Source organism: Heteronotia binoei, chromosome 14 (assembly GCF_032191835.1).
Source record: "Heteronotia binoei isolate CCM8104 ecotype False Entrance Well chromosome 14, APGP_CSIRO_Hbin_v1, whole genome shotgun sequence".
Lineage (NCBI taxonomy): Eukaryota > Metazoa > Chordata > Lepidosauria > Squamata > Gekkonidae > Heteronotia > Heteronotia binoei.
In genome coordinates this window covers 14406178-14418224 of record NC_083236.1, presented here as the reverse complement: position 1 = coordinate 14418224, position 12047 = coordinate 14406178, and the positions used below count along the sequence as shown (strand labels likewise).

The following is a 12047-nucleotide window of genomic DNA, read 5'->3' as shown; positions in this document are numbered from 1 at the left end:
TTGTGCAGTGCTGTGGGGCCCAGAGCTGAAGGAGCGTGAATGCGAGCCGGCTGCCGGCTGCTGGCAAAGGACGGAAGGCCGTCTTTGTCCACGTTTTTATATATTCATGGTGGTTATGAAAATGCTGGGGGAAGCCAGGAAACGTGGTGGGGGTGGCAGCATATCAGCTTCCTTGGCGCATGGGCAGGCAGTTCGTGCAAGCAGCCGTGGGAGATGGAGAGGGGCTCTTCTCTGACAAACGCGTGGCCTGCAGATTTTGTGATGCTGACTCAGCACAAGGCCCTTCGGATCCTGATAGAGAATGCGGCAGAATTGCCAAACATTTAGCCAGGCAAGCTGCATTTTTTTTTGCCCCATAAGTTCCTGCTGTCTGGAAGATTTAATGGCAATTTCACTGTCGATCTTGTAGCTTCCTTTTGGGCGACCTGAACAGAAACTGGACGAGGATTAGTGAGGAAAGAGCAGTCAGGCATTCCCAGGGAGTTGATTCATGATACTGAAGTATCTGTAAATTTGGGGCTTGTTGACATCTTTCACTGCACAGATATCAGGTAGGCTTGTCTTCTTGGGACAGGCCTAGTCATGGTCTCTTGATATTAGTCTCTGAGGAGCACATGTCGCAGTGTTGCATGTTTGCTCTCCAACCCCAAAGGTTCTCTTGAACGACCATGTACCAAATTGGGAAGTGTCTCCAGGCCCTGGACCCCAACTTGGTTTCTAAGCCCCTCTCTATGGCAACACAGAGGGACGGTGGCTCAGTGGTAGAGCATCTGCTTGGGAAGCAGAAGGTCCCAGGTTCAATCCCTGGCATCTCCAAAAAAGGGTCCAGGCAAATAGGTGTGAAAAGCCTCAGCTTGAGACCCTGGAGAGCCACTGCCAGTCTGAGAAGACAATACTGACTTTGATGGACCAAGGGTCTGATTCAGTATAAGGCAGCTTCATATGGTCATATGTTCAACATGGTTGGATTGGCGGTCTTGCTGCCTTGTGTTGGGAGAGAGAGAGTCCAAAGCTAGAATCTGTTTCCTGCTCCATAAAGATTGTGTGTCTTGGGGGGCGTCCTGGATTGGAGCTAGCAGTGTAAGGAGAAGTTGTCATCAGCAGTGTGATGTTGTGTTGGGCTGGAGATGAAGCTCCCACCTAACAGGGTTTATCTGGCTGTCCAAGCTTGCTTGTCTCAGATGGAGCAGGCCGACAGTTAAAAGGAAAAGAGCCGCGGAGCGCTCCTTGTCTGTTGGGAAATTATGGGAAGTGTCCTTGGCTACACCAGAGATAGTGGGATATTTGCATATGCGCACACTTGATGTGCACTCCAGAGGCCTCCTGCTTTGAGTGCCACATCCAGAGCAGGCGTAGCACAGTGGCTAAGAGAATGAGCTGTGATAGGAAAGACTGTTGGTTCAGATCTCATCACAAACTCATCAGGTCTCCTGCCTCCGTCCCAGTGTGCAGCATGGCCGGGATAATATTTCTGGGCTTACATAACACGCTGGGCTACTGGGATTATGTAGTCAGTCAGTCAGTCAGTCAGTTTATTACGGCTCTAGGCCAATCAACAACAACAATACAGCACAACACCGAGCTAAAACGCGACGTAACTATCTAATAACTGTGTACAGCCATCAAAATAATGTTAAAGTTAAAATTTTCTGATATAGGCAACATATAACTAAAGACAGCATTGTACACTCAGATCGCAGCTTCATTCAAATACAAGCGACATTAAGTTTCTTCCTGTCAAGGTCAGTAACATATAGAAACTTAGCGAGATCCAGGGAAAGTTGATCACTCCCGTCCCCTAGGAGGAAGTAAATAGCTTGAGACTGATTTAAAGATTCAGCTTGCATTAGATGGTTCCGCAGAAATCTACACCTTGCCTCTGTATGGAAGAGACAGTTCAAAATGAGATGGGAAGCCGTATCGATCTCCTCAAGGCCGCACGGGCAGCTGGGATTATGTATATGAAGCGCCCTGGACACAAGAAAGACTTGAACAGGTACTAGGTGGTGGCAGCAGCGGTGGTATCTTCCCTGCCTGCCTGTGTTTCTTGAGAAGAGAGGTACATAAAACAAAGGGAAGGGGAGGAAAGGATTTTGACCGGAGGTATGCCTTTAGCCCACTCCCTGCAGATGCGTAACCATAGCAAATACTCTCCTAGGATCTCCGTTTCCCGCCTTCTCTCCCCCTCCCTCTCAGCCCAGGGTTCCTGCTGTCTGATTCCACTAGCAGACATGCTTTCCTTCCGTGGAAAGAGCCTGCCCCCGGGGACAAGTTCCTCTGCTAACAAATGAGATCCACAGGATCCATCCCTGCGCAATTCTTCCCATACAGAAGGAAGCACTTCTTGTGCCAGCAGAGGAAAAATCTGCTGAGCTGTGTACAGTCCTGTGTAAGTCATCTACTTTGTTCTCAGAGCAAGAGTATTTTGCTTGTGTGTCAACCTCTTTTACTTATTTGGAGTTCCGGCTCAGAATGCTTTAGCCAGGATTTCCTGCGGATGGAAAGTAAATGCAGTTCAACCTAGAAAGGCATGCAGAGGCTCAAGACAGGCATCGGACCAAACCGCTGCTAAGGAAGCTTCACTCACGCTTGATGTGGTATCTGCCTTGACAGACTGATGGCTAGAGCACCAGCTCTGGATGTCTCCCAGAGGCTCCAGATGTTGCAGTTTTGGCACTAAGCCAGCACTTAGAAGCCATGGATGACGGGGACAATCATGAGCTTAATCCAGAGCAGATGGAGGTGATGCTAGTCAGGAAAACTGATATGATTGAAGGTACTGACTTGCCAGCTCTGGTAAGCAGGTAGTTAAAGTTTGGGATTATTTCTGGACTCAGCTTTGCTTCTGGAAAATCAGGCCGCTGTTGTTGCTAGAAGGACCTCCTGTCATCTTTATCTGCTGTGTAAGCTGTCCTCCCTTGTGCAGGCCTAGCTGTGGTGATCCACGTTTTTGATAGGTTGGATTACTGGAGCAGGCAGATAACCACGTCCACTTAGTAGTATCTTGAAAACTTTGGTTGGTGCATAGCAGGACTTCCCTTCTTTTGTTGGGAATAATAATAGCAACAGCAGCAATAATAAGACGACTGCAAGTTCTAGCTCTTTTAGCATTACACACCACTAGGTGGCGAGCTAGACTTGCTTTTAAGGCAAGAGCTTTTTCAGAGGTGGTTTGTCATCGCTCCCTCTGCGTCACACCCCTGGTATTCCTTGGAGGTCACCCATCCAAATATTAACTTTGCTTCTGAGATCTGAAGAGACCAGGCTAGTCTGGGCTATCCAGGTCATAAATGTGATGTCAATCTAGAAACAGCAGTGCTGGCTGCCTTTGTGTTTCCCAGTTCAATTCAAGGTGTTGACTCTCCCTTATAAAGTCTGCCAAACTTAGGTGCACACAACAGTTGCTTTTAATTGTGCTAATTTAATCTGTTTGCCAGGTGTGGTTCTCTGGCTAGATGTAGAGCAGGAGTGGCCAAGCTTGCTTAACATAAGAGCCACCTAGAATAACACACCAGATGTTTGAGAGCCACAAGACACGAACTTCAGATTTTGAGAGCTGGAAGGCAGGCAGGCAGTAAGACAAATGGATGGGGGGAGGGAAGAGGGAGGAAGAGGTTGAAGAGGGAGGAAGGAGTGGAAAGAAAGCAACTTTAAATGCATTCTCCAAGCTGCCGGCTGGCTTAGTTTGGAGAAGTGATTTAAAGAGAGAAATGCCTTCTCCAAACTGGCCGATGGGGTGGTGGGGACTTCGAGAGCCACACAATATGTGTGAAAGAGCCACATGTGGCTCCCAAGCTGCAATTTGGCCACCCCTGATCTAGAGCTTGCATAATAGAGGCCTTTCCCAGGCAGTCTGCAGAGTTCCTTCCCCAGCTCTTTCTCACAGATCATGTAAAAGGCAGCCCTACTCAGGAGCATGTCTGGGGATGAATGACAAGAGTGCTGTTTTTATTACTGTTGCCTTTAGTGTGGGTTTATTATTCATGGTTGATGCTGTTGCTCAGTGAATTGTTTTAATATTTTACTGAAGATACTGTATTTTAGATTTTTGTTTTAAGGTTTGATTCCCCACTCCTCCACGTGCACCTGTTGCGCGGCCTTGGATCAGCCACAGTTCTTGAACGTTTTTCTCTCAGTATTTTATCCTGGAGCCTCAGTACAACATTTAACAACTTGGATCAATGCAAGTTAATTGCTCTTTCTGTTTCCAGCTCTCCGGAAACAGAAAGAGCGGTCAACATGTGTTGATCCAAGTTGTTAAATGTTGTACTGAGGCTCCAGGATAAAATACTGAGAGAAAAAGGCTGACGAAGGTCTGAAACCGGGAGGAATCGCTGGAGTCTCTTAATCTCTTGGAGGCAAGCTGTGCTGGAGATTTGAGGGCTCCACCCAAGTTGCTGAACATAAGGAAGAACAGCAGGAAGGCAATTGCCTCTGAGGAACTGTACCTTATTATCTTCATACAGCAGACAGTGTGGGGGAGTGAAAAGAACTCTTTTTTCAGCTGCATTTGTATTATGAGCGTTTGTGAATTTAGTATCAGGAGTGGTTTATAAGTTACTAATGATGAATATTGCTATGCATATATTTTGATAAATTTAACTTGCATATACACTATATTGCAGGGGTGGCCAACGGTAGCTCTCCAGATGTTTTTTGCCTACAATTCCCATCAGCCCCAGCCAGCATGGCCAATGGCTGGGGCTGATGGGAATTGTAAGCGATAAACATCTGGAGAGCTACCGTTGGCCACCCCTGCGTATATTGTGTAAAAGGTGTTATTGTTATTCCGATGTTTTTTGACTTATTATCCACTCACATCAGAACCTGTTGATATTTACCACAGTTCTTGAAAGAGCTCTCTCAGCCCCACCTACCTCACAGGTGGGTGCCTGTTGTAGGGAGAGGAAGGGAAAGGATATTGTAAGCCGCTCTGAGATTCCAACTGAAGAGTGGGATATAAATCCAGTCTCTTCTCTTCTTCTGGGTAGGTGCAACTGGAGACTTTTGCCTCTGGTTGCCAGATATGTACAGTTATTCTTGCAGATTATGGGGATGTTGTTCCATGGATAGGAACACAGATGGCCCATGAGGTGCAGGAAATTCTAAATTTTGTGTAAAGGTGTATCATTTTGTGGGAATGTCATTAACATGAAGAAATGCAACACACATCATTATGAGGACTTGGGATAAAATATGCCAGCTATTTACAGTGTAGCATGTTCAGCTGATGCAGCCAAATGTACCTGAGAGATAGCCTGGAAAACCATTTCCCATTCCCTAATATTGATCTTGGCTTGCCATTCTTCAAGTTCTAATAATCTTCAAGATCTAATAATCCAGTGGCCAATGGTAGCTCTCCGAATGTTTTTTGCCTACAACTCCCATCAGCCCCAGCCAGCATGGCCAATGACTGGGGCTGATGGGAGTTGTAGGCAAAAAACATCTGGAGAGCTACTGTTGGCCACCCCTGTAATAATCTAATAAAGGCTACCCATATGATGAGAGATTTTGGAGGCTGAGTTCATGCTTTAAAAGATTATGATGACCTGTCATAATCTAAAAAACACCCCTTCATCCTGTCAGTGTGACCAAAATAGAGTGCAAAAGATAAACGTCCTCCTCCTTCAAGGGTGTCAAACATAAGGCCTGGGGGATGGAACCGGCCCATCCATGGCTGTTACGCAGCCCATGAGCAACTGGTGCAAGGGAGGGAACAGGAGGCTGCTTGGGGGGCAGGGGGCGGATCCACTCCAATTGTCACTTCAGCGTGGTGGGACAACCTTGGCTACAGCAGTCAAGCAAAAACTCTTCATTTTAGGGACTGGTAAGCTGGGAGCTGCTGCAGCCGCAGTCATACTTCTCCACTCAGCCTGCACCTCTAGTGATGCTGTCCCAGATGGCCATGGGGATCAGTGTTTGCACAGTGTGCAGATAATCCTCTGTTGGGGCATGGGAGTGTCTGCCCAGGCCGCCCATGTGGGTTTCCTCTGCACCTTCCTCCCAGCCCGTGGGGCCTTGCAGTGAGGACACACCAACTTGGACCTTACCAGTTGCTGACCTTGATTAAGTTTATATCTCCAGTATCTGGCATTACATGACACACACGGCCCAGCCAACCAAGTGACATTTATGCGAGATCCGTCCTTAACAACAAATGAATTTGACATCTCTAATCTAAATAGGCCAAATGGATCGGTCTCTACGTAAAATAATAAGAGCCTATGTTGCTTGGGGTAGCCTAGTCTTGTCAGAGCTCAGAAACCAAGCAGGGTCCGCTGTGGTTAGCACTTCGACGGGGGGCCACCAAGAAAGCTCAGGGTTGCTACGCAGAGGACAATGATCATTCCACCTCTGCTCATCTTTTACCTTGAAAACTTTATGGGCGATTGCCATAAGTAGGAGGAAGTTTGACTTCAGTGGCACCCTTTAAGACCAGCAAAGTTTAATTCTGGGTATAAGTAAGTTATGACTTGATCCCTCCCCCCCCCCAAAAAAAAACCTCCATTAAAAATGGTGACACTCAGAAGGTGGTGTTCTCTGGCACATTCGCTCTCTCTTCGTTAAGTTCCATCAGGTTGCTTCCAACTTACGGCAACCGTATGAATTAAAAAGGTAAAGGTAGTCCCCTGTGCAAGCACCAGTCGTTTTTGGCTCTGGGGTGACGTTGGCTTCACAGCGTTTTCACGGCAGACTTTTTACGGGGCGGAATGACCTCCAAAAGATCCTATCGCCTTGCTCAGCTCTTCCCAACTGAGGGCCGTGGTTTCCTTGATTCGGTTCATCTCGTGTTGGTTCTTCCGTTTTTTCCTGCCGCCTTCAACTTTTCCTAGCGTTATTGTCTTTCCCAGTGACGTGACCAAAGTACAGTAGACTCAGTTTAGTGAGTTTAGCTTCTAGAGAGAGCTTTATTAGCAGACCTTAAAAGTCACCATTCTCCAGACAACAACATTCCAACAGGAGACCTGGGGATTCTAGTGCAGGACTGCTGCATTTGATCCCTGCGGAATTTAGTCTCAGCGAATGTTGGGAGGGGCTAGCTCACTTTCATTAGGTGTTTGTTTACCATGTTGATGTTGCTGGGCTGTTCATCCCCAGTCACGGCTAGCCAGCCGAGAGTCCCACCCATGCTTATCGGATCTTCTCTGCCTTTGATTGGATTCTGTCCTCTTTTCTGCTCCTTGTACGACTGTGACACACCTGCTGCTATCTCACGCATTGCTTGGCCTTTTGGCCTCACTTGGTAAAATGCCAGTCCTTTGTTCCTTGTACAGTACTGGGCGGGTGGGTGTGTAAACTTCCTATTTAGGTGTTTCATGCATCTAATGAAGCAGATCGGATGTACAGCAAGGAATGCATTTTGTCGGTGTTTCAGATACCGCAGGGCTCTTAGCCTGTGACAGCAAAATGACAAACCCAGGTACCCCTCTGGAATTGATATATCGGAGGTTTAAAGCATTTTCTTATTAAGAACATAAGAACATAAGAGAAGCCATGTTGGATCAGGCCAACGGCCCATCAAGTCCAACACTCTGTGTCACACAGTGGCAAAAAATTTTATATACACACATACACTGTGGCTAATAGCCACTGATGGACCTGTGCTCCATATATTTATCTAAACCCTTCTTGAAGGTGGCTATGCTTGTGGCCGCCACCACCTCCTGTGGCAGTGAATTCCACATGTTAATCACCCTTTGGGTGAAGAAGTACTTCCTTTTATCCGTTTTAACCTGTCTGCTCAGCAATTTCATCGAACGCCCACGAGTTCTTGTATTGTGAGAAAGGGAGAAAAGTACTTCTTTCTCTACTTTCTCCATCCCATGCATTATCTTGTAAACCTCTATCAGATAATGCAGATTATTGTTTTCCCTCCCGGTTTTCTCTCTCGTTAATAGGATCGATCCACAGGGAGAGTGTTAAAAAAGAGTTGGTGAAATTTGATTTCACTCAGTGGCGTAAAAGCTTTGCTCAAAATTTCAGGCGCTGTTCTTTTGAGATGCATCTCACCGTAATGTTAGAGCTCCCCCTAGCCCACCGGAATGAAGGTTACAGTGACTCCTCTGATGCTGTGGTTGGGCCTCCAAGGTTTTCCACGTAACCGATACTGGCCCTCATTCTCTTGTTTTGCGCTTTGGTGTTTTTCAGCAGAGGAAGTCGTACCTGGAGCGAAGCGTAAAAGAGGCTGAAGATAACATCCGAGAGATGCTGATGGCTAGAAGAGCACAGTAGGGGGCTTCCGCCTCACCAGCACCCCCTTTCTTGTCTTTGGACCGAGCAGAGAAATGCAGAGCAGCTTCAGTGCAGAGGACCCGAGAGACTTGAGTTACACACTGAAACTGCACCCCTCCCCTCATCCCTATTGTTTGATGTACCAATAAATTCTACCTAAGGGGTTTGGTTCTCTGCTGATCTTTCTTTGAGCCTCCAGCTTCCATGTTCCTTCTGTCTAGGGTTCAGAGTTTTCTGTTGACAATATCGCTGTAGCTGGGACTGGGAGGAAGGGGGACTGGGTTTTTTTGGGCTTTGCAGCATCCACAGTAAGCAAGAGCTTTGTGCAAAAGATGATAACGGTGGATGAAAACCATGCACACTCCAAAAATTGTAGGAGGGCTCAAGCAGCGTTTAAGCAGACGTTTAGCTTGGAACATTTGAATTTTTGCCTCAGGGTTACCTTTTCCTGGGGGAAGTGAGGGTGCAGAATTCTCTGCAGCGGATTGGAGATATTCAGAAAAGCAGTCATTAAAGATCTGTTAATATGTATAAGTACAAGGTACAAGGACTCCTTGAAGAAATCCCTTGGTACCTGTTGCATCAACCATCACCAGTGGTCTGACCTAGCCTCAGATCGCAAAGCATGGAGGCACACCATCCCCCAGGCTGTCTCTTCCTTTGAGAACGCACGCATAGCTGGTCTTGAGGACAAAAGGAGATTGAGGAAGAATCGCACTGCTACAGCACCAACCCCGAATCAGACTTTTCCCTGCAGCCGCTGTGGCCGGACCTGCCTGTCCCGCATTGGTCTTGTCAGCCACCAGCGAGCCTGCAGCAGACGTGGACTACTGCACCCTTCTTAAATCTTTGCTCACGAAGTCAAGCCGAGAGAGAATATGTATAAGTGAACAGAAAGAATCGGAGAAGTTAGATACACTTTTTTTTTTAGTACATGGGGCTTTGAGGTGGGCAAAGGGTGATGTGAGAAGGACTTCCATGCTGGGGGAAGGTTGAGATGGCAGCAGCAAGTCATGATATGGCACAGGAGGGTGCCTATTCAGTGGGGAAGCATTTTATCCAGAAGCTGCTTGATGCTGCGAAAGTCAAAGGCTAACAGGATACTGCGGCACTTTGCTCTATTGCTTCAGACCAGGGGTGGCCAAACTGCGGCTTGGGAGCAACATGCGGCTCTTTCGCACATATTGTGCGGCTCTCAAAGCCCCCAGTGCCGTCAGCTGGCTTAGAGAAGGCGTTCGAAGTTAGCTTTCTTTCAGTCTCTCCCTCTCCATCTATTTGCCTTCCTGATCTTAAAAATCTGACATTGATGTTTTGTGGCTCTCAAACATCTGATGTTGATTCTGTGTGGCTCTTACATTAAGCATGTTCGGCCACCTCTGCTTCGGACTAACCTGAAAGGATACTGTAGCTCTGGGGCCACCTTGTGGAAGATATTAATCGTAATTGTTCACTGTTGTCTGGCTAGAAAGTATCAGCACCACCTCACACTTGAATGAATGATTATAATATGTTCATTTAGGGGAGGGACAGTGGCTCAGTGGTAGAGCATCTGCTTGGGAAGCAGAAGGCCCCAGGTTCAATCCCTGGCATCTCCAACTAAAAGGGGTCCAGGCAAACAGGTGTGAAAAACCTCAGCTTGAGACCCTGGAGAGCCGCTGCCAGTCTGAGAAGACAATACTGACTTTGATGGACCCAGAGTCTGATTCAGTATAAGGCAGCTTCATATGTTCATATAATAATTGAAAGAGATGGTAAGGGTAATATTGTCACCATTGCCTGCCTTGGACATCAAGCTCGCTCTTTTGGGGTGACATGAAAACGATGCTGATCCGACTTGGAAGGGGCCTGCCTCGGCCAAGATAAATCTCCCTTTTCACACCGCGCACAGCTGATCGATTGCCAGCCTGGATTCAAATTTGGAATTAGAAGAGAGACAGACCTGCGCAGAAGGGAGGGGAAATCCACTTTCCCTCTCCTCCCCTGCCTGAACTCACGGTTGCACCCTGCACTGAATCTGTGGGCGTACTCTGTGCGTATGTGTGCAGGGGTATACTTTGGTGTGCATTGTAGTTACTATGGCAATACACTATGCCAGCCAAACACCAGAATGGAATCTTTTGCAGAAATGCACTGAATTTTTGCTGAGTTGTACTCTTGTATTCTTTTTTATATTTTAATTATTCAGCAAACTCCTACACCACAGCTGTGGTTGGCCTCAACGGTGTAGATTTGTCTGTCTGCACAGGGGCCATTCTTTGCCGTGTTTGTCAGTTACATATAATGATTATTCTAAATCTAGCTTGAACTGGCTGCTTTGCAGGCCAGTCCAAATGGGAAGGAACCCAGCTGCTAGCTGAAGGCAGCCCCAGAATTCCTCTGGACTGAGCATTTCCCTGCAGGTCTGAATATACCACTCACCCACAATAGTGTGATTCAAGACCAGGCTGAGGAAAAAAGCTCGGCACTTGGGGCTGGGGTTGCCAGCCACCAGGTGGGGCCTGGGGATCTCCTGTTTTTACAACTGATCTCCAGCTGGCAGGGATCAGCTCCCCTGGAGAAAATGGCTGCTCTGAAGGGTGGACTTGATGGCATCGGACCCTGCTGAGGCCCCTCCTCTCCCCTAACCCCACCCTCTTCTGGATCCACCCCCAAAGTCTCCAGGTATTTTCTAGCACAGACCTGGTAACCCTAGTTGGGTCTCCATCTTATGCTGGAGATTCCTACAAGATCTGCATGGCCTTTATATGGAGACTTGGTTTCTTGCAGCAGATGTCCTTTTGGTTAGTTTTCTATAGGAATTCCCATCTCTCTCTGATTAAGGGCTGGTGTAATTGTGCTGCACAGAAATATGAGTAATTAGGCCACAGTACATAGGTGATAAGAGCCCCGTGGTGCAGAGTGTTAAAGCTGCAGTACTGCAGTCCTAAGTTCTGCTCACAACCTGAGTTCGATCCCCGGCGGTAGCTGGGTTCAGGTAGCTGGCTTGAGGTTGACTCAGCCTTCCATCCTTCCGAGGTCGGTAAAATGAGTACCCAGCTTGCTGGGGGGAAAGTGTAAAAGACTGGGGAAGGCAATGGCAAATCACCCTGTAAAAAGTCTGCCATGAAAACGTTGTGAAGGCAATGTCACCCGAGTCTGAAACGACTGGTGCTTGCACAGGGGGAACCTTTCCTTTCCTTTTTCCATAGGTAATGCTGCCCTCTGGTGGTGAAAACCTATAATTAAGCAGTAGGATGATTAGTTGGCTTATGTTGCTGACACTGAATTCTAGGATTTCTTAAAATATGCACAGTATTTGATATTTTAGAAGTGCAAAGAAGCAGTGTGAAAAATAACTTCAGTTTGGGACTTTGTATCCAACAAGGCTTCCTTGCAGGAAGCTTCCCTCTTGTGCTGAGCTCCCCTAATTCCCCCCCCCCCCCGCCTCCCCGCTCAGTGACTGATTGGGACTATAAGAAGAGACAAGAGGTGGGAGTGGGGAATAGAGAGAAATCACCCCTCTCCTCAGTCGATGAAAGTGTCCTTAAACAAGGGGAAAATCAGTGCTCACCTCCAATATTCCCTCTAAGCTGCAGAGAGTCTTGTGGGCAAAAATTCTACTTTGTGAGCTGCTGGCATTCAAGTTGTGAGCAGGCAATTTGGCTACTGCATAAATTCATTTGTTCTGGGGCCATTTTATCCTGAGCTAAGACAAAACTGTGTGAACCGGAGGCGAAAAACTTTGAGCTAGCTCACACAACTCAGCTTAGAGGGAACACCGCTCACGTCAGTAGCTGCCACGTAGATCACCCAGGACCACTCCTTATCTCAGCAGT

At 47.4% G+C, this 12047-nt stretch overlaps 1 protein-coding gene across 1 annotated transcript in view; it reads left to right on the top strand.

Moving 5' to 3' along the window:
- The window catches only part of PFDN1 (prefoldin subunit 1), a 67103-nt gene extending 58707 nt beyond the window's left edge, over positions 1 to 8396 (top strand). The window contains exon 4 of the mRNA XM_060254095.1: positions 8149 to 8396. Within this exon, the coding sequence (XP_060110078.1) occupies positions 8149 to 8232 (84 nt within the window). The 3' untranslated portion in view covers positions 8233 to 8396. The remainder of the gene's footprint in view (positions 1 to 8148) is intronic.
- The last annotated feature ends 3651 nt before the right edge of the window (positions 8397 to 12047 follow it).